Source organism: Rhineura floridana, chromosome 15 (genome assembly GCF_030035675.1).
Source record: "Rhineura floridana isolate rRhiFlo1 chromosome 15, rRhiFlo1.hap2, whole genome shotgun sequence".
In the NCBI taxonomy this organism is placed as follows: domain Eukaryota; kingdom Metazoa; phylum Chordata; class Lepidosauria; order Squamata; family Rhineuridae; genus Rhineura; species Rhineura floridana.
The window spans coordinates 39,053,419-39,080,987 of NC_084494.1; the positions used below are offsets into that span (position 1 = coordinate 39,053,419).

The 27,569-nt window shown below is 53.0% G+C and overlaps 2 protein-coding genes across 3 annotated transcripts; one reads left to right on the top strand and one right to left on the bottom strand.

Moving 5' to 3' along the window:
* Positions 1–9,384: 9,384 nt before the first annotated feature.
* On the top strand, positions 9,385–12,312 carry YIF1B (Yip1 interacting factor homolog B, membrane trafficking protein). 2 transcript variants are annotated; one of them, XR_009759098.1, is made up of 9 exons: positions 9,385–9,565; positions 9,711–9,973; positions 10,101–10,205; positions 10,441–10,519; positions 10,755–10,812; positions 10,946–11,101; positions 11,269–11,362; positions 11,592–11,886; positions 12,066–12,312. XR_009759098.1 is itself a non-coding variant. In XM_061596159.1 (8 exons), the coding sequence occupies exons 1-8, from the start codon at positions 9,514–9,516 to the stop codon at positions 11,745–11,747; spliced, it is 963 nt and encodes a 320-aa protein (XP_061452143.1). In that variant the 5' UTR covers positions 9,385–9,513; the 3' UTR covers positions 11,748–12,312. The 2 variants fall into 2 exon arrangements, 1 of the variants encoding a protein (XP_061452143.1); XM_061596159.1 differs by having other exon boundaries at positions 11,592–12,312.
* A 1,876-nt stretch (positions 12,313–14,188) lies between these two features.
* SPINT2 (serine peptidase inhibitor, Kunitz type 2) lies at positions 14,189–24,853 on the bottom strand. Its single transcript, XM_061596160.1, has 7 exons — positions 24,690–24,853; positions 19,737–19,901; positions 18,171–18,239; positions 17,795–17,851; positions 17,489–17,659; positions 16,930–17,004; positions 14,189–16,369 (listed from the first exon to the last, which is right to left on the bottom strand). The coding sequence occupies exons 1-7, from the start codon at positions 24,769–24,771 to the stop codon at positions 16,203–16,205; spliced, it is 786 nt and encodes a 261-aa protein (XP_061452144.1). The 5' UTR covers positions 24,772–24,853; the 3' UTR covers positions 14,189–16,202.
* Between the last annotated feature and the right edge of the window lie 2,716 nt (positions 24,854–27,569).

Genomic DNA, 27,569 nt, shown 5'->3' on the forward strand with positions numbered 1-27,569 from the left:
CAAACAGGATTGCAAGCGGGATTGTGTACAACAGCCCCAACACCCTGATGAGCAGAAATCCCTGAGCATGAATGCAGAATAAAAAGGAGGTCAGGAGGGGCCATGGGACAAGAGTGGGAGCTTCACAGAGCTCTTTCTCAGAGACACCAAGGACAGGGTGTGTGTGTGTGCAAGCGCACATGCAACTAGCTTACAGAGAGTGGATAAAGCTCCAGTCAATGAGGACTAGCCAAGATGGCTGTTGCCCTCAGTCTTGCTTGTGGGCTTCCCACTGGAGCAGCACGCAGGCTGTGGTGAGAACAGAGAGATGCTGGGCTAGGTGGGCCCTCTTTGGCCTGATCCAGCCATGGGTCTGATGCATGGACTGGGTAAAATTAAAGGCCTCCTCACACCAACAGCTGCTTGGGCACATGGAGAGGCTCTTCGGCTACATCACTATCCCAGGTAGTAGGATGGATGTATCAGGAGTTAGCTGCTGCTTGGGAGAGTGGAAGTTGTCCCCCTATGCTCAAAGGGTGTCCTGGGACCATAGGGTGGGGGGGGAGTTGCTGCCTTGGGAGGAAGCCTCACGCGCCTGAGTCAGGATCAGAGGCAGTGCCAGAGGCCTGGGGAGGGGGCTTCTGCTACTGTTCCTTCAGGCTGGAGATGAGGAGGGGATCGCCATCTGAGGAGACCGGCAGGCTGCTCTGGGCTCTGCAGCAGCGGCCTGTGTGCAAGGGTGGGGGCAGGACTGCCATGACTTCCATCACCTCAAGATAAGGACCGTTTGAACTGCAGGGTGGATGGTGGGGTGGGGGACCAGCAATGGGCCTCAGAGGCCAGAGATAAGCAGGCCCAGAGTAGGGTGACTGGCCCCGTGGCCAGGCGGGAGAGGCAGGGAACAGATAACTCAGCCGCCAGACGTGGCCAGGGTCCTCCTTTGCTGGGACAGAGGAGGAAGATGGGTGTCCTGCTCGTCGAGGCAATCGCGGGCAGCTGCAGCGGGTCCGACAGTCCATGGTCTATTGACAGAGAGGCATTAGCAGAGGAGATTGGTGGCTCAGTGAGAGGGCACGAAGGGAGAGCACGCAAGCACAGCATGTTCTTCTGAAGGCCCTGAACTGGGTCACAGACAGATGCTGCCATCCTCCACAGGCCAAGGGAGAGTACAGGGACCAGTGTGGATGCCGAGCCCTTTTGCCATGATCAGAGTCTGGGCCCAGAAGAAAGGAAACTGGACCTCGGTGGGAATTTGCACAATTTACGAATCTGTGGTGGGGGAGTTGAGGGGTCCTGCCTAGCCTTAGGGGCAAGTAAAAATATGTTCAGGAACAGGTTAGCCAGATTAAAAGAGGCCCCAATTCTGAGGCCGGGCCCAACTTCTCTCGGTAAGAGTGCCCCAGTACAGCAGTTGGAGCTGACAAAAGGGCTCCCCCCTATTCTGACTGGTGGTGGATTGCAAAAGGGGCACTGATAGGTGATTTGAGCGATCGCGGCAGATGGGAGAAAAGCCACCTTGGACATGTTTGTTGTGCAGATCTGGAGAGTGACAGCAGGATGGTGCCTTCCCTGTGCCCCACCTTGCCCTTTAGCTTGAAAGGGTCTGGTGTTCCTTCTGCCATCCTGCATTTGAACTGGATGTCACCTGCTACGATGGGGTGCCCAGTGTGGCACAGAGCATTGCCTTGCCCTGCCTTTTCATGGCTTCAGGAGCATGTGAGTTTCCACCTTTCCTGGTAGGAAACAGCTTCTGGGTAAACAACAAGAACTGGGGAAGAGGTGAGTGTCTTGGGAAAGGCTTGCTGGGGACCAGGGAAGGCCGGGAAGGATTCAAAGGCGGGCAAAGGCTGCAGGCTGGCTGCTCAGGAAGCTGTTAAGTCAGGATTTTGGACCAAGTCATGCACTTTGGCTTAAAAGCGTCACACTTGCCCTGGACATGCAGTGATAATGCCTCACATCTCCTGATAGGCACCCACCTACACACCTACACCTGTTTTGAAATAAATGAGGTTTAATATTTTGTTTATAAACAGATATTCTCTACATCTAAAGGATATTCTCAATGGTCCCAATGGAATTGGTTCACACATTAAAATGGATGTACATACACAATAAACTCAAAACAAGGGGTATGCATGTTCACTATGCAATATGAAGTTATATAACATCACTTAAAATAAATAAATACAAGTGCACGTAGTTCACTCGAAAATGTTAAACAATGCAAGATATTATCTCTGGAAAATAATTTCACATCCACCACTGACCTAATATTAATGTCAAACCTTAATAATCCCCAAATAAACATGCAAACATCTTGGTTATGTGTGCAAATTGATACTACACTGTGAGTCATAAATATGATCAGGATCCTGCTCAAGCACCTGTTTTGTGGACAAACTTCAACTGGAGAGACCCTGACACTTGTTCTGTTTGTGGCAGCAGTGGGGAGCCTGAGGCCCTGAGTCTGCTGGTCTCCAACTCCCATCATCCCCTGCCCTGGCCAGGCAGCCAGCATGACCAATGGGCAGGGATGATGATGGGGACTGGAGCCCAATGACATCTGGAGGGCTGCAGTTGCCCTGTCCCTGGTTTATGGCATCTCTTCACTCTGTGAAGTATATGCTGATGTCATTACTGTTATTGAGTTCAAGATGAATTATTCCTTCGCAGTGGCAGAGTTGTGCTGTTAAAGCTGCCCTTGCAGCACTTGCACCAGCCTCTCCATGCCTTCTCACAGCCCTAGTGTATCATCACTTCATAGACCTTTTCCTGAGCTTTCTGCCAGGAGTTGTAGCTGCTGCAAATTGTATGACAGGAAAACTGGGTTGATGTGCTCTGGGAATGTTTTGGAGGTTCCTTATGAAGGCATCTGAACTAGTTTGGGAGTCTTTTTAGACTCTTCCCTTTCACTTGAGGCTCAAGTAGCCTCGGTGGCATGGAATGCATTCTATCAACTTCGGTTGGTAGCCCAGCTACGTCCCTATCTGAGTAAGGAGGACCTTACATCAGTTGTTCATGCTCTGGTAACCTCGCGTTTGGACTACTGCAACGCGCTCTACGTAGGGCTGTCTTTGAAGACAGTTCAGAAGCTACAGCTAGTGCAAAATGCGGCGGCCAGATTGTTAACAAGGACCAATCGGTCCCAGCACATAACACCTGTTCTGGCTCGCCTGCACTGGCTACCAATATGCTTCTGGGCCAGATTCAAAGTGTTGGTAGTAACCTATAAAGCCTTATACGGCGTGGGACCACGTTACTTTGTCGGAACGCCTCTCCCGATACGAACCGGCCCGTACTCTATGTTCTACTACGAAGGCCCTCCTCCGGGTTCCGACTCATAGGGAAGCCCGGAGGGTGGTGACAAGATCTAGGGCCTTCTCAGTGGTGGTCCCCGAACTGTGGAATAGTCTCCCCGAGGAGGTGTGCTTGGCGCCGACATTGTTATCCTTTCGGCGCCAAGTTAACAAGCATATAGATAGAGGTGATCCAGTGGACATAGTGTACTTAGACTTTCAAAAAGCGTTTGACAAGGTACCTCACCAAAGGCTTCTGAGGAAGCTTAGCTGTCATGGAATAAGAAGAGAGGTCCTCTTGTGGATAAGAAATTGGTTAAGAAGCAGAAAGAGAGTAGGAATAAACGGACAGTTCTCCCAATGGAGGGCTGTAGAAAGTGGAGTCCCTCAAGGATCGGTATTGGGACCTGTACTTTTCAACTTGTTTGGAGAGGTCTTTTTGGAGCTCTTCGCAATCCCTTTTTGTTTTAACAACCCTGAACAATTTAGTGTCATCAGCAAACTTGGCCACTTCACTGCTGCACAAGTTAGTAAAGTGTGTTAACCTCCACTTTAACCAGAAATTTGCACTTTGTACCATGGCAGGTAAAATCTATATTTTTTGCTCTTGAAATTGCAGTCATCAACACACTCTTGGACCAAGATCTGTACTTCTGCACTGACCTTAACTTTAAAGTGTGTGACAGGACTCTGGGCAGCTTCTAGCATGCAACACAAACCGCACATTCTCTGCTATGATACCAGAAGATGCCTATGAACAGGCAAATGCCCTAATCAAAGGAGGAGGTGCACTGGGGTTCCCAGCGGGTAATTCTTCACCTGGATGGTGGAAGGACCTGAAGTGTCCAGAGTGATCCAGGAATCCAAAGTTGCCATAAGCAGCAAGGAATGCACAGAACACCACAAACAAGCACCAGCTGTGCAAGAGTCTTTTGCCAAGGAAGCCACCGCTCTGGTGACCATCATGAATTACATGGGAAACCCTTTCAGAGAGGACAGTGGTGACTTCCTGAGTTTGGACGCCAAGGTTATCATGGGCTCTAATGAGGTGACTACCGCAAAAGGTACACACAGATTAGATCAAGAACAATATGACCTCTGTATTAAAGAGATATTTGTGGAGCTATCCAAACCAAATACAGAACCAATACAGAAAAACAAGCTGTAATTATTCTGCAGAAAGAAGGGCTCTTCTAAAGCAGAAGGCCCATGTCACAACACGGAGGGACAACTGTGCTTTATTCTCCAGGTGGTACGTAGCATGCGGGCCCAGAGATGGCAATCTTGAAGACTTTTCCAAACATGAGAATCGGCCATGGCCCTCATCGTTGCACAAGTTTTTTCGGCTCAGTTCTGGTAACAAAGCAGAGCTTCTTGTGAAGCTTGAGGTGCCAGCACAACCTCCAGACGCAGCCCACAAAGTGACTGCAGTGGCACTGGATGATGGCGGTGTAATATTATTATTATTATTATTTATTTATTTATTAGATTTGTATACCGCCCGACTAGCAATAGCTCTCTGGGCGGTGAACACAGAAAATACAATAAAATCACATAGTATAATACAGCCAAAAACATATAAAATAAAACAATCTAAAATCAATCACAGCAGATTTTAAAATTACGTTAACTTAAATTAGTATGCCTCGGAAAAGAGGAAGGTTTTAAGAACATAAGAACCTAAGAAGAGCCTGCTGGATCAGGCCAGTGGCCCATCTAGTCCAGCATCCTGTTCTCACAGTGGCCAACCAGGTGCCTGGGGGAAGCCCGCAAGCAGGACCCGAGTGCAAGAACACTCTCCCCTCCTGAGGCCTCCGGCAACTGGTTTTCAGAAGCATGCTGCCTCTGACTAGGGTGGCACAGCACAGCCATCACGGCTAGTAGCCATTGATAGCCCTGTCCTCCATGAATTTGTCTAATCTTCTTTTAAAGCCATCCAAGCTGGTGGCCATTACTGCATCTTGTGGGAGCAAATTCCATAGTTTAACTATGCGCTGAGTAAAGAAGTACTTCCTTTTGTCTGTCCTGAATCTTCCAACATTCAGCTTCTTTGAATGTCCACGAGTTCTAGTATTATGAGAGAGGGAGAAGAACTTTTCTCTATCCCTTTCTGAATGCCATGCATAATTTTATACACTTCTATCATGTCTCCTCTGACCCGCCTTTTCTCTAAACTAAAAAGCCCCAAATGCTGCAACCTTTCCTCGTAAGGGAGTCGCTCCATCCCCTTGATCATTCTGGTTGCCCTCTTCTGAACCTTTTCCAACTCTATAATATCCTTTTTGAGATGAGGCAACCAGAACTGTACACAGTATTCCAAATGCAGCCGCACCATAGATTTATACAACGGCATTATAATATCTTCTGTTTTATTTTCAATACCTTTCCTAATTATCACTAGCATGGAATTTGCCTTTTTCACAGCTGCCGCACACTGGGTCGACATTTTCATCGTGCTGTCCACTACAACCCCGAGGTCTCTCTCCTGGTCGGTCACCGCCAGTTCAGACCCCATGAGCGTATATGTGAAATTCAGATTTTTTGCTCCAATATGCATAATTTTACACTTGTTTATATTGAATTGCATTTGCCATTTTTCTGCCCATTCACTCAGTTTGGAGAGGTCTTTTTGGAGCTCTTCGCAATCCCTTTTTGTTTTAACAACCCTGAACAATTTAGTGTCATCAGCAAACTTGGCCACTTCACTGCTCACTCCTAATTCTAGGTCATTAATGAATGTTGACAAGAAGGTCAAAAGGAATTATACCGCCGAGCAGACATATACTTGGTGTTGCAAGGCCAGCCTCCGGCGCAGTGACTGATTACAGATCAGGCACCTGAGAGAGGAGCGAGCGGCCCGTTCTCACGTTTGAGATCTGGCCTGGGACCAGTGCTAGTTGACCGAATTTATCCATAACTGGATTTCAAGTCAGCAGTGAGCAAGCAGGCAGCTGCTGCGCCACATGGGCAGTGTCAAAGGCTCTTGCCGTTGTGCGACGGGGAGCTCCTCCTGGATGATAATCCTGTTGGAATATGTGTGGTTCAACTCCAATTTGTGGGTTGAGGCTGCATGGGGTTAAAAAGGGTAGCTAGAGAGACCTTCTTGGTTGCTAGGCTATACCTGTCCTTTGATCTCCTGCTGTCTCTTCCTTCCTGCTAGACTGATATGCAAAGGATGTTGATCACAGTTCCTTCCCTCCTTCTTACCTTCCTTCTCTCTTGAGGAAGAGCAGACATATTCCTTTGTCTCTCCCTCTCCTCCATGTCGGAATTTCTCTCTATTGAGATGCTTAGCAAAGTTGTGTAGCACTGCGGAACGGAGAGTATTGAGCGAGCTGTGTGTTTGTGTTTGAATCTTTGCTAAGATTCTACCTTCCCTGCAAATTAGTCAGACAGAGACTTTAAGCTTTAAAATAAGAAACAACTACTTTATTCTAGAAGTCCATGCTTGATAGGAAAGAGTTCTATATCTAGCTTAACTGGCTATGTTGGAGCAACGAGCACTGGTCCCAGTACTTGCCCTCATCCTGGTTGAGAGGAGAGACAAAGAGAAGATGTCTGCTCCCCTCTCGAGAGAAAGAGAACACAGAGGGAGGCGGGAAGGAACTGGGATCAAACATCCTGTTGCTTATCAGTCTAGCAGGAAGAGAAGAGATGGCAAGATCAAAGGGATAGGTATAGCCTCAACCAGCAAGAGATCTAGCTCTCTAGCTACCCTTATTAACCCCATGCAGCCTCAACCCATCAGTTGGAGTTGAACCTCATACATTCCAACACTCCAAGCATGAGGGCAAGCACTGGGCTCAGTGTTTGCAGCTCCAACTTAGCTAGTTAGCTAGATATAGGACTCTTTCCTATCAAGTTCCAGAATAAAGTAGATATTTCTTATTTTAAAGCTTAAAGTCTCTGTCTATGACTAATTTGCAGGGAAGGTATAATCTTTAGCAAGGATTCAAACACACACACATAAGCTTGCTCAGAACTCTCCGTTCCCAGCATCACAACTCTCCGACAAATCCAGTAATGCTAATAAGACCCAGCAGGTATTAAGACCCTGTGGAAGAAAGGAGCAGTGCTTGCTTGCCTGTGTGACTGCTGTGTGAGCCTCCAGCCCCGTCCTCTGCATGCTAGCTTGGTAGATCAGGGGAGTGCAGTGGATGTAGCACATCTGAATTTCAGCGCAAGGTTCCACCTGATAAGATGTAGGCCAGACAATGCTACTGCTAGGTAGATTTGCAGCTAGTTGATGGCCCAGATCCAAAGAGAGCTCATCAATGGCTCCCTGTGAACACAGAGAGAAGTGACAAAGTGGGGTGCCACAGGGTCCTGTCCTGGGCCCAGTACATAGGAACATAGGAAGCCGCTTTATTCAGAGTCAGATCCGAGGTCCATCTAGCTCGGTATTGCCTACACTGACTGGCAGCGGCTCTCCTGTATTTCAGACAGGGAGTCTCTCCGGGCCCACCTGTAGATGCCGCTGTGGATTAAACCTGGACCTTCTTCATGCAAAGCTGGTGCTCTGCCATGGAGCTACGATGGCCTTTCTCCAACATAGTGTTGTTCTATCTTCCTTGGATGAAGGAATGGAAGGGAATGCTCTCTAGATTTGTAAATGAGGCCAAACTGGGAGGGGCAGCTAATATCTTAGAAGGGAGAAACAGAGTGCAGGCAGGAAGTGCAAAGAAATGTCAAGGGGGGAATCATAGGAGAGACAACAAGGGAAGCAAGTGGCAAAGACATCACAGCCTGCTCCAGCCCCCCTCCCCGGCCATCTGCCACCAACAGCCCTGTAGGAACGGTCCTGCTGATTTTTGTTTTGATATTTTATTGTGATCTTATTAATGTATTTTCACTGAAGTTGCTTGTAAGCCACTTTGGAAGGATTTGTATCCTGAAATAATTGAAATAAATAAATAAATACGATGAACATGACAGGATGGAGAACTGGGCCCAAAGTGACAAAACAAATACTGGCAGATATGAATGTAAGTCCCACATTTACAACTCCCCCATCCCTCAGCAAAAGCAGAAGCAGAAATAGAGAGTTGGTGACACCTGTCTTGACAGCATTACATGTAAAAAGGATTCTAGGTGTTTTGCCTTAGACCAGAAGCTAATCTTCAGTCAGCAATGTGATCTGTCGGCTAAAAAAAGTAACACGGTTCTGGGATCCTAAGACATAATGGTGCCTCTCTATTCTGCTTTGGTCAGATCTTGTCACCTGGAACACTGCTGTGTTCAGTTCTGGGTAGAAGAAGATATTGAGAAACTGGAACGTGTCCAGAGGAGAGTGCCAAAGATGGTGATGGGCCTGGAGACCAAGTTCTATGAGAGCTGCATATGGTTAGCCTGGATAAATGGTGACATAATAGCAATCTTCAAATAGGTGAAGGGGTGTCACACAGATGATGGAGCAAATTTATTTTCTCTTGTTTCAGATGCAAGGACCCAAACCAATAGATTCAAGTGTCATGAAAGGGTTTTTTGGCTAAAAACTAGGAAGAACTTCCTGGCAGTATGAGGTGTTCTCCAGTGTGCCTTCCTATTGGGGATGCTGTAGCATCATCAGTAGGGATTGAACTCGAAGACTTTGAGGTCCCATGTTTCCCATGGGCAATGTTTCCGGGCTGCCAATGGCTGGGTGGAGCCTGCAGGATCCGAGGCAGTCTACCCGCGAAGGCGCGGTTAAGGGACAAGGGGGAGGAGCCCGTGACGCTCGCGCCCAACGGCTGCGCTGGGAGGGGGCGGGAGGTGAGCCGTACGCATGCGCCTAGAAGCTCCTCAGCTTCCTCTACCTCTTATTCGACTCTGGAGGCCATCCCTCCTTGACTTCTTCCTCTCTTATACTACAGTTTCACTGACGTCACATCCGCCCCCTCACCCGCCATTTCTCCAAAAGGGGCACCGCGGCACGCAACCGCGCATGCGCCCCCTCACGGACTAGATCTCAGGCTGCGCCCTCTTGTCCCTTAGCAACCCCCCTTCCTCTCCCCATTTCCACCTTGTTTCTCTGACTAGCGTCACGGCGACTCTCACGTGATGGCACGCACCGTCGCCCTGCGCTTGGATACGCGGCCCATGATTGGCTGGCTGACGGTGGCGCGTGCTGATTGGTGGCCCCGAGCAGCCTCTGAGTGGGCGGTTGAGCGAGGTCTCCTCTGGCTCTTTCTTCGCCCGGTCCGGCCTCGCACGGCCCCTCCCCGCCGTGGAGCTCGGAGCGGCGGTGAACGCCACCGCCATGGACCGCGCCGGCGCGCGTGCGGGGGGAGCAGCAGGAGCAGCCTGTATGGGTGGGTGTCACGTGGCGAGGGGAGGGGGAGAGAGACCCCCTGCCGGCGGGCGGCAGCGGCACCATCAGGCCCGCGCCGGCCGCTCTCCCTCTCTCTCTCGGTGCCTGATGGCTGCGCTCTGTCCTTCTCTTCCCCCTCCCCGCAGCCACCAAGCGCCGCCTGCCTGCCGCTGCCGCCGCGTCCTCGTCGACGCCTTCCCCGCTGGGCCTCTCGTCCTCCAGCCCGGCCGTGATGGCGGACCCGCACCGGCTCTTCGAGGACACGAGCTCCGGTGCCTCCTCCGCGGGCAGACCCGCCTACGCCGAGCAGGTCTCCGCCTCCTTCCTCTCCGAGCCCGCCGTGTCCAACTTCGCGGTGGCCTACGGGAGCAGCCTGGCCAGCCAGGGCAAGGAGATCGTGGGCCGGAACGTGAGTGTGGTCGTAGAGCATAAGCAGAAGGCTCCTGCCCACCAGCACTGGGGGGGAGGGGCGCCCTGGAAGGAGGCGCCCCTTCCCCCGCCCGCTCACGCGCTGCCTTCGCCACTTCCCCTTCTAGATCGATCGCCTCATCCCCGTGACCAAGCTGAAGTACTATTTCGCCGTGGACACCATCTATGTTGGCAAAAAGCTGGGGCTGCTCCTGTTCCCCTTCCTGCACCAGGTGAGTTGGAGCCTGCCTAGGTTGCAGGGCAGGATGCCAGGAACTGGTTGAGATCAGCCTGCTCCGTGCCCTGGTGGGGAGAATAACCAGTGCCCTGTTACTCGAGGGTCAGCCAAGAGCACTTTTATCTGTGGGTCACTCTCCAGATGAGTCTTGCCAGCCCTGCTTGCTGAGGGAGGCAAATTGTAGCTGCTCCCCAAGACTTGTCTGTGGCCTTCTTGGATGTTTTTGGCAGGACTGGCAGGTACAGTACCAGCAGGACACCCCAGTGGCACCACGCTTTGATGTCAACGCGCCAGACCTCTACATACCAGGTAGGGCATGTTCTTGTGCGCCTCTGGGGTGGAGCCAAGTGTAGATGGCTCTGATGCAGCAGCCAGCAGGCGCCTGGCCATGCGTTGGCCCTCTGCAAAGTATTCTGTCTTAGCATTACTACTGTTTGGAGAAAGATTGTGTGAGGGCAGCGGTGGAGTCCTTGCTTTTACAGGATTGTCTTCTTAAGGAGGGAGCCTGTCTGTCATGTGACTAACAATCACTCTTTTTCTGCAGTAATGGCATTCATCACCTACATTCTGGTGGCAGGGCTGGCGCTGGGAACCCAGAATAGGTGAGCAATTGTGGGGCTCAGGCTGTAAACACTGAGCATCCTGCTGTGCTCCTCTGTCATCTGCAGAAGGCCCTGGCTGTTCAAATGGCTGGAGAACCCACCATAAATGTCCTTCCTTACCATCACCTTGCAGGTTCTCCCCTGACCTGCTGGGCTTGCAGGCCAGCTCAGCCCTGGCTTGGCTCATTGTAGAGGTGCTAGCCATTCTCCTCAGCCTCTACCTCGTGACTGTCAACACAGACTTGTCCACCATTGACCTGGTTGCCTTCTCAGGGTACAAGTATGTTGGGTGAGTAGCATGGAGGCCGGGACCGCCTGCTGACACTCTGCATCTACCCCCTTGGCCTGGGCCGAACAGAAGATGACAGACCAGGCCTAATGGGGGGGCAATTGCCAAAGTCCGTTTTGGCTGGAGAAGAGGGGTTCTCTGCTTGACACCCTTTCCTCTCCTGACAGGATGATTGTTGGCCTTTTGGCTGGGCTGCTCTTTGGGAAGATGGGTTATTACCTGCTGCTGAGCTGGTGCTGTATCACAATCTTTGTTTTCATGGTAAGAGTGCACATGGGGATCCTTCCCCAAATGCTTCTGCCCCATTTAGTGGGAGTCTGGTGTCTTGCACAACAGGACCAGAACTTGCATTACGCTCTGCTCTGGATGTTGGTAGCAACGCCTGTTGTAGGAACCCTCTATCCTGCTTGGCTGCTCCCCAGGCCAGAGTCCCTATTCTTTCCCCAGTGCCTGCTGTTTGTTCTTCCTCTTGCTCTCCCTGCCGTTCCAGATCCGGACCATGCGCTTGAAGATCCTGTCTGAGGCAGCAGCCGAAGGAGTGCTGGTGCGGGGAGCCAAAAACCAGCTGCGCATGTACCTGACCATGGCTGTGGCCGGGTTGCAGCCGCTCATCATGTACTGGCTCACCTTCCACCTCATCTATTGAAGGGTCTGCTGAGGCAAGCCTGGTCCCTCTCCAGTAAGGGACCCAGTCAGGCAGTTGCCTGGTGCATACTGTGCAAACAGGCTGGGAATAGACCCAGCCCAGAGCTTCTGCTGCTTCAGCTCTGACAAGACATCTCTGTGTAAGTTGATGTTGTGGGTGCTGATGGGCAGGCAGCAGGAGCTTGTGTGTCAGTGAGGGAGGGAGAGCACGCTATGAGGTGGCCATTTCTGCCTCTCCAGGTCCTCTTTTGGAGAGGGAGGAGGCAGGCAGCAGGCACCTCTGCCTGGGGGACTGCCATCCTTTCCTCTTTGCATGCAGGCCAGAGCCCTTCCTGATTACTGTACACCTCTGGAGTGTGTTGAAGTGCATTCCTGTCTGTTCCTGCCCTTGTATCTGTCCACGTTGCTGCTTGTGAGTGACTCAGTATTACTACAGAGGGGAGATGATGGGCCAGGTTGAAGGGCAGCTGCCTCACCCTAGCCAGCCCTACGAGCTGCTTGTGTCTCTGTTGAATCTGTGGCCTTCTGTGCCGTCCACACAACAAGCAAATAAAAAGTGAAAACTGCTGGGGGTTGCTTTCTGTTAAGAGTGGGGCAGAATGTGGGCCTTCCTTTCTGGAGCAAGAAGGCTCTTGCAGGCTGTGGAGGTTCCCCTCACTTTAGTGTCCTGCTTCTCTCACTTTGGGCCATTTCCCCTCAGCTTCACCATCACGCTGCTGTGCTGCAACACGCAAGGGACTGGCAGGGCACAATGCAGTAGTGGAGCTTCTGCCCAAAGAGCTTCATGGTGGGGGAGGTGTGAGAGGGAAGGCAGGCTGGGAGGAAGGCTCTGATGGGCTGCGCAGTGCATGAGAGGGGTGAGGCCAGCACAAGGGCACAGCCTCTAAGGCAGCCTTTCCCAACCTGTGTGCCTCCAGATGTTGTTGGACCACAACTCCCATCAGCCTCAGCCAGCATTGCCAATGGTCAGGAAGATGGGAGTTGTAGTCCAACAACATCTGGACGCACACTGGTTGGGAAAGGCTGCTCTAAGGTGAGGTTGGCCCTAACAGAAGAATGGCAATCCTTACTATTTCCTTGCAAGTGCTCAGTTCCTTAATTCCCTACCACACTTCCTTCCTGTCTTGGAGACAGGATGAAACGACCTGTTGCCCACCGCATGCGCCCCTGCGTTGCCTCTGGCCCTCAACAACAACGTCTCACTGTCTGCTCTCCTGCAGCTGCAGTGGGGAAATTTTAGGTGTATGTATTTAACAGACGTACACAAAGCTACTTTCCAGTGCAAAGAGGTATATATTCAGTTCTTGATCCCCACTGAAATTTCACCTTCCATTTTCTCAATAGGCTTTTTAGTGTGGGAGGAGGGAGGCAGCTCTTGGGTTAGAGCAACTTCCCTTAGGCCAAAGGGGGGGGAAGCCAGCCGCTGCCTTGTTGCCCTGCAGTGGGGCAGGTGAAACCCCTTCCCCACTGGCTGCTCTGTTCAAGCTGAACCTGGGGGTCGATTAATGGCATGTCTGCTCCAGCCTTAGGCAGGAGGTGCAGACTGCATGGCTGTGGTCCCACAAACTCTTTAGGGGAGCAGTAAGAGCCTGGCAAATGCTGAAGCACCCAGGAGGGAGGAGCAACCCCCCTACTGTATTCTGTGATGGTGTGTGTGTGTCCTATGGAATTCCAGCTAGAAGGCAGGTAGGAATGCATTTGGCCCTTATTTCATACTCCAGGCATTTTCTGCCTCAGCACTGTCTGGGGGCAAGGAAGATATTACTTCCCATGCTAAAAAAACCAACCAGTACCAGCCACGTCCCATCAGGTGCGGGTCTGGTCACCTTCCAAGAGGATGATGTGCCTGACAGCCACTTGTGCATCAGATGCAGCAGCTGCAGTGTAAATAAAGTGTTGATGTTTACTGTATTTAACCAGACTGTGGCCGTGCTTGTGTTGGGTGGGGACTGGAGAGAACGGAAGCCCGAGAGGCTGTCATGGGAGCACTGCTAGAGTGGTCACACAGAACGAAACGCTGCCAGCAAGCAGCTGCTGTCAGTGGTTTTGTCATTGGGGGGTGGCAGGAACAGAGAAGACCGCCAGGCTTTCAAGATTTGCAGGAAGCAGTTTCTTCTTGAAACCCAGGACTGCTTGCAGTTGATGCTAATTGTCCACTGAAGCAGAAGCAACGAAACAGCAGGCTCCCCCCCTCCCCCAGCAGAGATCATGGTTGGGCCCCCACTGTATACACATTTCCACAACCCCATGTGGAGCAGAGAAGAGCTTGCAGGTTTATCTCGATGCACAGGCTACACCTAACACCAAGGGGCAGGGAGGCGCTTCATCTGTTCCCTCAGCTTTTCTTTCATACAGCTGGTTGTCTCTCTCAAAGCTGCTCCTTCCCTTGCGTTCCAAGAAGCCTGTCTCTGTGTTCAGCACAACATTATTTACATAACAATAAAAGTTTGATCTGTTTTATTGAAAACCCTTCTTGAATTAAAAAGACAATTAAAAGAACAATTCCAAAAGATTCCACACAATCAAGTTTCAATTTTTAAAAAGTATAAAAATCCACTACATGCTACACACTAATATTTTGCTCCATGGCAGTGAGGCTCCGTGTCTGCCTCTCCAGGGAATGTGAGCTGCTGGAGGCAGGAAAGGGCACAGCCAGCAGGCAGGCCGGGCCACAGAGAAAGGGAACTTGCTCTGGAGATGAGCAGGGCAGCCCCTGAAACTCCGAGGGGTTGGGGGGGAGAGAATGTGGATACAGGCAAGAAGAGACTTTTTTTGGAACCGGTCTTCTCAAAGCCTCTAAGTGCCCTCGCTGTTTCCCTGCCAGGCAGCACCAGCATGCTGATTCCATGGACTGAAAAATCAGGAAGATTTAGAAATGCTCAGTCCAGTCAGTCACAAAACCACAAGCAGAGTTACACACTGTTGCCACAGCCAACGGCTTTGAGTTCGCTTCAGCCAAACTGAACAGCTGCCTCACCTTTTCTGAACACCATGTGCTACAGCGCAGGAAGACACAGCCTAGACTACCAGACAGGCAGGTACAAGAGTCAGCAACTAGAAACCATCATGTCTGTTAATCTTGAGAGCAGAGGCTGCATGTCTTAGAGAATTGGAGCAAGATCGGATAGAAGCACACATTGCAGAAGAAGGGGACAGGCCAGCCTTGATGGAGAAGCTGCAGGAAGAAGCAGGTAGCTCAGAGGGAGAACAGAGCAGAGCAAGGCATCCTCTAACCAACATGAAACTGGAAGTCGCTCAAGATGAACAAACAAACGGGATAGCCAGCAGAGTCAAGCAAAACCCCTGAATGTGCCATCTTGCTGGGAACCCTCTTGGGCTCAAGAGAAACCAGCCTCACACAACAGAGGAACAGAAGGGGTCCAACCAATTCAGCAGCTGACAGAGTGCCTTCCTGTGGAGAGCAGGGGCAGTTCACATCCCTTTCGGGCAAACGGAGCGCCTGCAGCTGGGAAACAGCTAGGGTCTGTTTGTGGGGCTCAGTGGGGTCCGCCTGAGGGCATTAGGAATCTGCTGAAGTCTTCTTGGAAGCAGCCCCCCTCCCCCCACCAGCAAGAGGCCACTTCAAAGTCCACACCCACCCCTTGCTGGCAGCCCTGGGTCAATCAAGGTGCAGGACTCTCCTCCCAAGACTCAGCTCAGATGAACATAAGAAACCCCCACCCTAAGCTATGGACACTGACCTCTGGTCCTTCCCACCGCCTTTGGAGTAGAGCTGTGAACACTGGGGGTGGGGAATTCAGAAGGAGACTCTTCCCTACCCCCTCCAACCAATATTTTACACTGGGGAAAATCTAAAAGGAAAGCGTGCCCCCCTGCCAACCTCTCTCTCCACCCCGCACCCAGCCTTCACCTTTTTACCCTATCGTGAGAATTCACAGCTTAACTCAGCCAGGGACCCCACCCCACCCCACCCCACCCCTACAAAACCCTTTGCCTGGGCCAGGGCTCCACCAGCATTGAACATTCATCTCCCATAACCCGGAGCTTCACTGGGACATATCCGAGGGAAGGCGAAGTAGCCGTGGCGACAGGGCCCACCAGAAAGGAGTTCCACCCGCCCGGTACAACTTGCAGGCTGTGCCATGCAGGGGGGCAATAGCCCAAGCATCTCCGCAGCAGCAGCACCTGCATTTGCAAAGTCCCGTCCATCCACTTCATGGTCAGAGGCACCCCAGGCTCCCTCCCTCAGAAGGAATCAAACCTTCCCAGTGAGTTGTGGCACCAGAAAACCCCCCTTCTACTTTTCCGAGCAGCCTTCGGTGGACATATTTGACAGAGCTGTGCTAGGAACAGACGGATGAGCAAAATTGGACAGAGACCGATGGCATGAGAAAAGGCGGCCCTCCCTGGGAGAGGTTTATCATCCCAGAGCGTTCCTACAAAGCTGGCCCTACAGAGGGAAGAGTCAAGAGAAGAGAGTGGCTCTGCGGCACTCTCAGAGGGTGTAGGCGTTGCTCATCAGGTACTCCTTGTCATCCAGCGTGCTCCACACCGTCCCCAGTGAGAGCTCCTGGCTCCTCCTACAGAGCTTGACAAAGAAGACCACCATGGACCCCAGCAGGGCAGCTGCCATCAGGGCTAGGAGCACCGCAAGCACCACCGCTGTGGAGGGGAAAGGGTTAAAACATCAGAGGGAGGCAGGAAGGAAAGCATGGGGGGGAGAAAGATGCCTTAAAATTACACCTGAGGGGAACTTGGCCCATTGCTTGGCCACTAGAAGAAACCTGGATGTGTACAATTGAGTTCTCTCCAGAATGAGACTGACCCCACTGCGATCTCGTCTCTTCCCCATCACGAGCCAGAAGCCAAGAATGCTTCTGGGAAACGGGAAGGTGCCGATAGGCTGGGGGCAGCTCCAGGGCCTCAGCAAAGCCATCAGCCGAGACATGGGTCTTCCCAGCAGAAGATCTGGAGCCCCACAGCACATTGTCCATCCACCTATCTTCAAACTGAGGCTGCCCAGCAGGGTTTCCTGGGGCGAGGCAAAGGGCACTGCAACAGTGGAACTGTTGCACCGGCATCAAGGCACATGTGCTCCGGTGCCCCCTCTGGCTTTGGGAGGGGCCCCAGAGCACTAACCTCAACCGGGAGAGGGGCTGTCCTGGGACTCTGTCTCCCCCACCAGAGCTCCCCTCCTGGGCCCAATTTGCTCAGCCACTTACCTCTGGTGGAGTGGATCATGGGGTCAGGGAAGAGGTGGGAGTGCGTCTTTGGCTCCTCTGGCTCTTCAGTTATTGCTAATAGCAGAAGAGACAGGCAAGCAGGTAAGAGGAGGCCAGGAAGGGTCAGCTGCCTCACCCGCCTGCACCGAGGGGGAGAGACAAACTACCACCCTATGCCCAGGGAGCCGAGAGATACCACCAAAGGGCCAAAGGCTCAAGCAGGAGGTGGCATGAAGGGCTACTTCCCGGAGCCCAGGACAAATGGACCAGGTGGGGAAAAGATCCAGGGCTGACAGGATGGCCGTTGTGGCACCTGGTCTCTGGATGGAGAAGAGCCTGTGACACTTCCAAGCCCCTCCCCCTTGGATTTTGGAGTGAGGTGATGGCAGCAGTGGCACGGGCAGGGGGAAGAAGACCTCCTTCCCCACCACCACCAAGCAGCCAATGAGTCATCTGCAATCGGTGCTGCTTTGATGTGGATTCCCGCATTGAGCAGGGGGCTGGACTGGATGGCCTTGTAGGCCCCTTCCAACTCTATGATTCTATGATTCTCCCTCACCTCCGTCTCCGGTGCACTGGCTCAAGCAGTGTTCCTCAAAGACATAATTGTTCTTGTTGCCGCCACAGCCGCCGTAGATGAACATCTTGCAGGTTCGTGTCTCAGTGTCAAAGTACCAACGTGGGAAGGAGGCACGGCAGGGGCCCACTGCCTGGGGTGCAGCACAGAACTCTGGAGGAGAAGAGCAGCCATTGACTTCCTCAGCCAGCCCCTGGAGGAAAGCCACAGCACCGGGGCCACCTCTCCTCCCGCAGCCGCCCCAGCATGAAGCTGCACCAGGCCAGAGGGAGGGAAGGGCAGAGCTACCTTTGAAGCCGATTCTGTCATCTCCTGGCTCATGGCGGTGGCCAGAGGTTGGAGCAGCTGTTAGGGAGAAAATGAAGGTCCGGTCAGCAGGAGGCCGCTCTTGATCCTTCCTAGCAAAGGCTAAGGGCAAGGCCACCAGGCAACCCTCTGGGAAACTCAGCCACCCTGCGAGGAGCCACACCTTCTTGAGGCTGGGAACTCCTCCCGGTTACCAAGAGTTCTGGAGGTTGACTGCTCTGTGCCAGCCAGAAAGCAGCTCATCCAGCAGTGGCTGCACCTGTGAGCGGAGGGAAGATCTTCCCAGGATACTTGGGAAAGGCAGCCTCCACCAGCCCTGGAGAACCTCCTCCACCCTTCCAGCTGCCCTCCAACTTACCCTCGGTGGCAGGCAACATGGCCCCTCCCTGGCTGGTCGACGGGATCTCTGCTGCCTCCCCACCTCCACCTGAAAGCCAAGAGTGTCAGTGTCGGGTGCACACAGCCAGGGCAGACCCAGAGCACAGTGGGAGGAGGCAAAGAGACCACACCCACTGTTTACCAAGGTCTTGTGGCAGCAGCTGCTGCTCTTGACAGATTATTTTTTAAACTTGCCAGGTTGGCAACACGGAGCCTTCAAGTCAGTGCACCTCCATTCCAGCCTGGGAAAAAACCCAAACACGTTGAAGGCAAGATGGGGGAAAAAGCTGGGAAAGAATATCGAGTGCTTGTGGGGAGGGCCATGGAGGGGAACTGAGTACAGAGAGCCTGAACCCAGGGCCTAGACGCTGCATGCAAAGGTGTGCCTTCATGCCCTGCGGCTAAAAACAAGGCCGTCCCTCCAACTGGGCTTCTCTGCAGATGGGAGAAAACCAGGAGAAGTGGTAGCTTTTTTGCAGAAAACCAGAAACTCCACACACCAAAGGGGCTCTCATATTTAGGGAGCCCCAAATATATGATATCAGGTGTGGGGCAGGTTAAGAACAATCAGGAGCCCTAAAGTCCACCACCAATTGCCCCTTGGCAGTGCCTTTTAAATTTGGCACCAAATGAAAGTCGCTCTAGGGTCTGCCTCTGGAGTCCAATTTATCTTTGCCAAAAGCAGCGGCTTCAAGCCCTGCTGAATTCCTCAGCAGGCAGGTGCAGTTTCAACCCAGCCCACTCCTGCAAGGGAACATTTTTCCTTTGCAGCACATGGCCTGAGTTCAAGCTGGGCTGCAAAGGAGAAATGGCCACCTGATGTCTTGGGGTGGTCAGGTGGGTGACCCTGCCCACCTGCCAAAGTGGTCTGCAGGGGGTAAGCTCAGGATCTGGTCCAATGGCTGGATCCTGTTCTCCACCCCAACCCCCATAAATGTGAAGACACCAGCACCTGGAATATAGATTAAAACAGGGGCGGAGGGAAGAGCAACATTTATACTTTTAAAACAACAAAGTCAATTTCTGTCTCAAGCTCTTGTGCTCAGGTCCTGCTTGCGGGCTTCCCACTGGGCCATCTGGCTGGCCACTGTGAGAAGAGGATGCTGGACTAGGTGGGCCACTGGCCTGGTCCAGCAGGCTCTTCTTATGTTCTCATGTAAACTGCTGTTTGCACCAGCAGCCACCCAGAAGAGGAGGTCAGTGTATTTTGAGCGGGTAGCAAATTCTGTTACAAATCTTTTGTTGTTGTAGCATGTTCACTACATGCAGGTTGCTCACAGAATCTAGACAGAACATGAGTGCGGGGTGTCCTGCCAAGGCTGGCAGGCCTCATCTACAACAGAACAAGCCCAAGGAAGCTGATAGCTGTACAAAGCCAAATGTGCTCAGAGAAGAAGGGCTGCCACTAAGATGGGGAAGCAGAGATTTGAGGGTGGTGGCAGCAGCTGCTACGACCGTTTCAAACTGTGAGAAAAAGGCATTTTGGATGTGCCAGGACACACTTGCCACCCCATTCCCCTCCAGCATAACTGACTGGAGTGCTCACCTGTGTCGCATTTCTGGAGACACTCCTCTTCTGTCACGAAGTTATTGCCGTTGCTTCTGCACCCCCCATAGATGAACTCCTGGCACGCCTGGCTGGTGGTGTTGTACCACCACCTGGGGAAGGCAGCCCGGCACCGGCCCACCACTTTCGGCAAGCTGCAGACCTCTGGAAGCAAACAAGGGGGCAGTTCTGTTGAGGAGCCGTTATGTCACGAGTGAGACATCAAGCCACTGGGAGTGGGGTGGGGACATTTTGCCCCACATGAGCACTTCCAAGGGCATCTGGCAGGCCAGCGTTGGGAGATTATGCTCCTAGACATCTGGCCCATGAAGACAATGCAGCAGTTCCCAGGTCCCTCAGAAGCAGGCCACTGTTCCTCCAAGACAGAGCAATGCCTTCTCCTTTGGGGTTCCCAGAACCCCAGCATCTCTCTCAGGCTGAAAGAAGCAAAGTGATCTGCTGCTGGGACAGTAACACCCACATCTCCAGGCTGGCTTAAAAATAGCTCGGAAAGATGGGTGTGAATTACTGTTTCGGAGATCACTGTTCCAAAAATAAGCTGCAGAAACCCTCCCCTTTTGTTTCCAAGTAAAGTTTTCCACAAGGCTCTAAAGGTTGGAGCCTTAACTAAAATGTGCAGACTGTGTTTTCATTTATTTGCATTCCACCAAATGGTGCTCTGGGTGGCTTAGCTTTACCTTCAGGTTGCCCATAGATTTTATTCTGGTGCTGAGGAATTTAGTATTTTGCCCAGCCCCATATCTATTTGTAGGAAGCCTGTGCCCATATTTTTATGGCAGGGGGAGTAGAGTGGGGCCATAGCCCTTCCAGTGCAATGGTCATGTATAACTTTGTGCTCTACCACCAGGAAAGCTAAAGTGACATTGTGGCCTGCCCAGCGAAGGGGTGATCAGGAAAATAAGTTATGGCTCTTGCATGGTCATGATCACACACACATCTGTATTGTTCTCAAGCTCCTACAGTCACTGTGGATCTCTCAGATAACGGAAATGTTCATCCGATTTGCCGGGCAAGGCAGGTTTCCCAGGTTGCAACGGGACGATGGCTGGAGATGACCCCATGACACACGCTCCTGTTTAAGCTCTTGCTGCTGCCTAGTGCAGCAACATTTCAGACCACATAGCATTGTAGGGTGAGGCCCATCCCTGCAGTGGGTCAGAAGGGAGGCTGGGACAGCACTTCAGCCACAAGCCACCTCCTTGGAAATATCCCTCTCAACATCCCATAACCAGAGAGAAGAACTTTATTCCCGCCCTCCCCCTCCTCAGTCTGGCTGGGCTTCTTTAAAGCCATATTCCTGTGAGGCCCTTTCTCAGTAGGAAAGAAGAGCAAACAAAACCTACAGCAGCTCAGACAACCTCACACCCGCCTCCCTCAAAAAAGCTTTGAAATCAAGACACCCCCTCCAAGCTCCTGGGAGCTGCTGCGCTTTCTGTTTTGTGACCATCAACTTGACTGTCCTCCAGCTCTCTCTCTGGAGGAAGTGATGGCAGGCAGGTGGGTGGGGTGAGATCTCCAAAGCAGGTCACTAAGAGTGTGAGAGGAGACATTAGGGGTTGAATGTGTGCACAGGCTTGAGGGTCTTGGGCAGTGTGGGAAGCTCCAGGTGAGAGAAGAGGGAAATGTCATGGAAATGTTGGGTAAATCTGGTCAGTGCATCTGGGGAGGAACCCTTCTGAGAAGGGAGGAGTTTAACATCCTTTCATAGTTGATTCATTGTGGTGGTTTATTTGTTACACTTTAGTGGCCTTTCATTGTAACTTTAATTCTTAGTTTTTTGTTCCTCAATGTAAGCTGCCAGCGGGTGGGGGAAGTCTGCTTTGGTCAACCTTTAAAAAGTCTAAATAAACAAAGAGAATTAAGTATCCTGCTTCTTGCCCCCAAACACCTGCTGTGTTTCAGTCAAACACTTCTGTGGCAGAACCGAGGGGGCAAATCTCCCAGCAGGCAGGGCCTGGTTACGGAATCTTGTAGCCACAGACCCAAATGTGCAGAACCTGGTTGGAGCTGCCAGGTGGTGAAGCAGTGCACATTGCGATAGCATTTCAGAGTCTGAACCTGACATTCCAAGACATGTCAGGCTATCGCTGGAGGCTTCAATCCGCTCCACTCAGCCTCTGAGGTCCAAAGGTGCCACCAGAGTATTTCTGGAGCTGCCTCCAACAGGTTGACAAAGCTTTCCCTCTGGAAGGTGACTTCACAAAGCTGAGCAACAGGAATACCACATCTCTCCCCACAAATACTTGAGTGGTGCCTTAAAGAGGGGCAGGACTATCATGGCAGCCGCGTTCTGGGACTCTTCTGCGATGAAGTGGATTCTAACCCAAGCAGGAATCTGCCTTACACTTCTGTGGAGCCACCTAGGGCAGTACTGGCTACACTGACAAGCAGCGGCTCTTCAGAGTTTTAGAGGGGGACTCCCAGGCCCACCTGGGCCCTTCTTCAGGCAAAGCAGGTGCTCTGCCCCTTAGCTATGGCCCTTCCCACAAAGGGGATTATGGCATAATAAATCTATTAGTCTTGAAGGCTACACAAGACTCTTTGTTCTTTTTGAGATGGGTGGTAATAAATAAATGCTTTTATCTGAAGACTGCAGGTCTGACTATATCCAGGTTGCCCTCTCCATCTCCCCTGACCACTCCAGCCATCAAACCCCAACTGACAAAGGCATTTGACTAACTGGCATTCATTTCTAGAACCCTCAAGGACCGCCAATACTAGAGGATGATACTTTCCTCACAAGTCCGCCTCAGGACACGAATGACAAAAGAATGGGACCTCTCTGGTTAAGGCGGTCCACAAGGACGGTGGCATTTTACCCGGGTTTGGTGAAAGGCTGGGGCAAGTGCATTTAGGGGAGTTTGGTTCCCATTTGTGACTCGTGTTGATGCCAGAGTCAGATGCCAAAATAGTATTTATTTATTGATCACTGTCAGTTACACATATTTGTTAATTAGGTGGATTACCTCTCTTTCCCGTGTGCCAATGTTACTGGAATTCTCTATTTGATATATGATTTAGGAGTTGTTTTATTTGTTTAAACTATTGTACTTTTTTAATGTTCCTAGCTAATAAACTATCAAAAAGGAAGTGTGTATAGTATGAGCCACAGTTAAATGCTTTGATTCTGAAGGTGTAGCATGATGCGAGGGAAAATGTGCCTCTGACCATACACAAGGTTCCTGCCCTCAGCTCAAGGATGACATTCAAGGCAAACTCAAGCCATGAAGTGCTAAGACACTTCCATCCCCCTCAGCAGTACTAATCCTATCGATGAGACCACCTCTCTTTCTGACAAAGGAAGGACTGTGACTCAACAGCAGCAAACGAGGTCAAGAGCACTTTCCCTGCTGGCCCTCATGACAAACCACTTCAAAACCCTTCATGTGGGCAGAGGCACACCTTTGGGCCCAGAACACGCTGGGAAACAGGGCCTGCCCCCACAACTGAAAGAGAGCCACTATGGGCAATAGTGGCACCCCAGAGGGACCCTAGGGGTGCCAAGAGGATTCAGTTCCCAGATGCCTTTACTTACCACCCCAAAGGGACAAATGGAACGGGGGATTTGCCCACCATAGTTGTACTTCAGAAGGAGAAGCAGCAATTGGCAGACTTCTCCCTTCTAGCCATCGCACAATTCTCCGCCCAACAGTTTAGCTAGATACGGTATGCTCCCAGCGCCATGTTTAATCCTTCTATAAGGAGGAGGGCACTCGGGCAGAGTTTAGCTCTGCCCTTTTATAGGTGTGGGTGGCCATGGAAGACAGAACTGAGGCCCAAAGCAGGACACTGGGGGAGATGGGGGAGGAGAGAGTCCCCCACATAGGCTGACCCCACACCTCCACAAGGCCGTCTAGCCGCAGGCACAGAGAGCGTCATTCTAGCGCTAACAAGGCCCCACTGCCTGGTGACTCAGGGCAAGTCGCCATGGTGACATTACCACAAACAGGTTCAGCCAGTTTGGGCCAGGCTGCCCAACCCAGCAGAGCCCAGTTAGATCAGGTTTCACTCAGCTTCCCATCACCGCCAGCCTGGAAGTCACTGTCCCCACCTCTGGCCCAGAAAGACAGTCTCCCAGCAGTGCCCCTCCCAACAAGGCGGACAGCAAGGTGCCCATGCACACAGATTCCATGCCCCCCAACACACTAACGCTCTCCTGACCACCCCCACACAACCCTCAGCTCTTCCAAGCCCAGCCACCCAGGCAGCAAAGTGGGGCCTTGCCCCGTTGGCCCCAGAGCACAGCCTGGAACCATCCTAGGGTGCTAGAGAGAGAGGGTTCTCTGTCGGGGGAGAGTGTCCACATCAAAGCAACACGGAGGGAACGTTCCTTCCAGGCTGGCATGCCAGCAGTGCCTGCGGGCCGCAGAGGCTTGTCCCATAGCGCATCTCTTCCTCTAACCCAGTCTCTGTTCCCACGCTGGGGCCTTTGCGGGCAGCCACCGCCCTCCAGGTGTACACACGGGGCGCTTCCTCCTCCGCAGTCTGGGCACCGGCCCAACCTCCGCAAGCAGCCACTGGCCAGGGCCACCCACTGACCCTGGCACGGCCCCCCAGCGCCTTTGGGGGCGTCTCCTGCTCGATGTCGTCAGCAACTCCTGTGCCTGACCAGGAGAGCCTAGAAGAGCCCCCAAGCAGCCCTCCCACCGGCCCCTCCCGGACACCAGGCGGGCGACGCAGCGCGGGGCTCAACTAACGCCACCCCGAAAAGAGCCTCCCAGGCCCAGCGTGGCCCCTGCGGAATCCCAGACCGGCCAGAGGGGAGCCGACGGGCCCCCCCAAAGGGATCAGGAAGCCCTGATCGTTGGGGGGACAGGAGGCTTTCAGGGACTGAAAGCGGCAGCGAAGCCCCTTCTCTCCAGTCCAGTCCAGAGGGGGAAGGGGCGCCGGAGCCCCAAAGACTCGTTCCCTCCCCCAGCCCTGCGCCCTCACCTGGCAGCGCCTCCGCGGGGCCCAGCAGTACCAGCAGTACCAGCAACACCAGCATCGCCTCACATCGTCGGCTCCGCCCCATCGCGGCCGCCTCTCAAAGAAAACTACGTTCGCCGCGGCTGCGGCCTTCAGACCCCGCAGGTGAGCCACGCCCACCTCGCCACGCCGGCCTATCGCGGCGCCTGACGTCACAACAGAGGAGAGCCACGCTCCTCCGCCCCACCAGCGCCCGCTGGCGAGGCAGAAGTCACGCCCACCTTGTTTGAACAGGCGGAAGGCGAGAGCGAGTCACGTGGCGGCGCCTGAAAGGCCCGGATGCAGGCTGAGCCCCCGGCGAAAATCGCCTGGCCGGGGGGATGGGCAGAGAGAATAAGGCAATCTGGACTCCCCCCGCCCCTTATGTTATTTTTATTTCTTTCTTTATTACAATTACATCCCACCTTTCCTCCAAGGAGCTCAAGGCTAGCATACATGGATCGCCCCCTTCTCCATGTGGTCCTCACAACAACCCTGCGAAGGGAGCTAGGCTGAGCGACTGTGCCTGGCCGCCCAGCGGACCTCGTGGCTGGATGAGGATCTGACACGCTAACCACTACGCCACGCCGTCCGTCTCCGCTTCCTCTTTCGGACCCACGAGAGAGACGACTCCGAGGAGAGGCTTCGAGCTCAGCCACGCTTCCTCCTCCAGGGAGAGGCTTGCAGGGCTGGGGGCGCAGGCCCACTGCACTAATTTGTATAAAGCGGGCATATGCTAATGTGTGGCTTATAAAGATATAGGTGCCCCGCGGCAAATAGCAGGCGGTACCTTTGTTTCCCCCCGCTCAGAACGCCCCTCCCAGGGCACCCCTCCTGCCACCCTCGGAACTCTCTCCGGGCCCGAAAGGGCAGAAGGGGCGGCTCTGCTTGGGCTACGCAGGAGGAAAGCAACCGCCTTGGGCCGCGCGCCTGTGTTGAAGAACAGGGCGGGGGGTGCCCTTGGGGCAGCGCTCCCTGGATCGCTGAGGCCGAGGGCGCCCGCTTTAAACACCGGCCCTTCTGCATGTGGCACATGAGAATCGGACTCCTTGGCCTGACCCTCCAGAGAAAGTGGAAGCGGGGACTCGACGCAGAGCCTGACGGTATTACAGCTGCCTGTGCGCTTGTGGGACTTGCCAGGCAGGAGACGGAGTGAGCCAGGCCAGCGGGCTGCTCCCCGGCTGCTCTGAGAGGAGAGGGAGGGAAGAGTCGCCCTTCCGTCCGGGGAGCAGGGGTGTAGTCGTCCAGAGTCTCAGGGAGTCTTAGACCCTTTACTTTTTTTGAAGCAGCATCCCAGCGGGGTCCCTCTGTCCCCTGTATCCAATCAGCATGAAAGGGGAGTGTGTTAGCCACCAAGAAGTCTTCTCACATGCTTCCTTGCCCTTTCCTGTGGATTGTAGCCAATCAGAGTGAAAGGAGATTTCAGCCACCGAGAAGACTCTTCACAGTAGCTAACACTCCCCTTTCATCCTTATTAGCTCCTAGGATGTCTCTTGTTGTGGGAGAAGGCATTAACAAGGATCTTATTCTCAACTCAGCAGCAAAAAAAGGGGCTGGGGTGGCTGTGACTAACACAAAGAGACCTTGCACTTCTGAACTTGCCACTACACTACTGCTAGGGAAGTCGCCCAGTGAAGGACACCATTAAGCCACAGGGCTTGTGTCAGACCCCTACTCAGGGTCTGGTCTCATAACAGATTTCTCACACTGGGCCCAGCACAGGTATCACGATCCCACTACTAGGTGCCACCACCTGACACTCTGTAATGCAATACTGCCCTGGGACTGTGCCTTAGTCTCCTCCTCAGATTGCTACATAGTGTCTGGGTGCACTTACAGGCCTGTATTTTTCTGCCTTTAAAGATTACAGCCCTGGGTTGCTTTGGATACCTGCCACTGTTACACGATCCCTTCACCGCTGCCACCATTGAGACTGTTCCCAGCTTTGGTAATCAGGGCTGGCTCCAGGCATGCTGGGGCCCTTGGGCACCAGCCTGCCCTGGGCCCCTCTGCTCCTCTTCCACGATCCGTGGAACGAGCTGCAGATCGCAGGACAGGAACTTCCAAGCCACCCACCATGTGGCTGCGCACACTGCGCACACAGAGTTACCATCAATCAAGATGGCGGCCAAGGTTTCCCTAAGGGGCTGAAGCCTCTGCTGCCATCTTGGCTGATGGCAGCAATGTGCACGCAGTGTGCGCAGCCACAAAAAACAGCAGAAAGAAAGGTTGGTGAAGCCAGGGGATGGTGGGTGGCTCGGAAGCTCCTGTCCTGCGATCCGCGGCTTGTTCTGCAGCTCGCAGAAGGGGAGCAGAGAGGCCCCTATAGCTCCAGGGTCCCTCGGGCCAGTGCCCCACCCTTTAGAACCGGCCTGGGTAACAGTATCAGTGGCCACTAGCCAGGATGGCTATGCTCTGCGTCCACAGTCGGAGGGGGTATGCTGCCGAATACCAGTTGCCGGAAGCCACAGGAAGGGAGAGCGCCGCTGCTGGGCTCAGGTACTCCTTGGGGGCTTCCCACTGGGGCATCTGGCTGGTCACTGAGAGAATAGGAGGCGGGGCCAGAGGGGCCACTGGCCTGCTCGGCTGCAAGGCTCTTCTCAGGTTCTTGGGAGGAAGGCGTGCTGTTGGGTCTGGTGGCCCTTCCCACTAATCTGCCTTGCAGAACTTGGGAGTGTTGGAAGTGGGGCAAGAGCCACTCCTGCTTTGTTCTTTTATGTTCCAGAAGGGAGACAGAGTTCGGGTCCTCCAGATGGATAGGCTTGACTACCTTTACCTGTGATGCTCTGACTGACTTCCTTCTGTCGCTAGACTGATATGCCTTAAAGGAAGCTTATCTGCCCCTCCTTCTGCCCTTTCTACTCC

Excerpts from the sequence above, each read along its gene's own strand:
- YIF1B (XM_061596159.1), top strand. The coding sequence starts at position 9,514 with ATGGACCGCGCCGGCGCGCGTGCGGGGGGAGCAGCAGGAGCAGCCTGT. Across the intron at positions 9,566-9,710 it reads AGCAGGAGCAGCCTGTATGG|CCACCAAGCGCCGCCTGCCT; the intron begins GTGGGTGTCACG and ends CCCTCCCCGCAG. Across the intron at positions 9,974-10,100 it reads AGGAGATCGTGGGCCGGAAC|ATCGATCGCCTCATCCCCGT; the intron begins GTGAGTGTGGTC and ends TTCCCCTTCTAG.
- SPINT2 (XM_061596160.1), bottom strand. The coding sequence starts at position 24,771 with ATGGGGCGGAGCCGACGATGTGAGGCGATGCTGGTGTTGCTGGTACTG. Across the intron at positions 18,240-19,736 it reads TCTCCAGAAATGCGACACAG|GTGGAGGTGGGGAGGCAGCA; the intron begins GTGAGCACTCCA and ends CTTGGCTTTCAG. Across the intron at positions 17,852-18,170 it reads CATGTTGCCTGCCACCGAGG|CTGCTCCAACCTCTGGCCAC; the intron begins GTAAGTTGGAGG and ends TCTCCCTAACAG.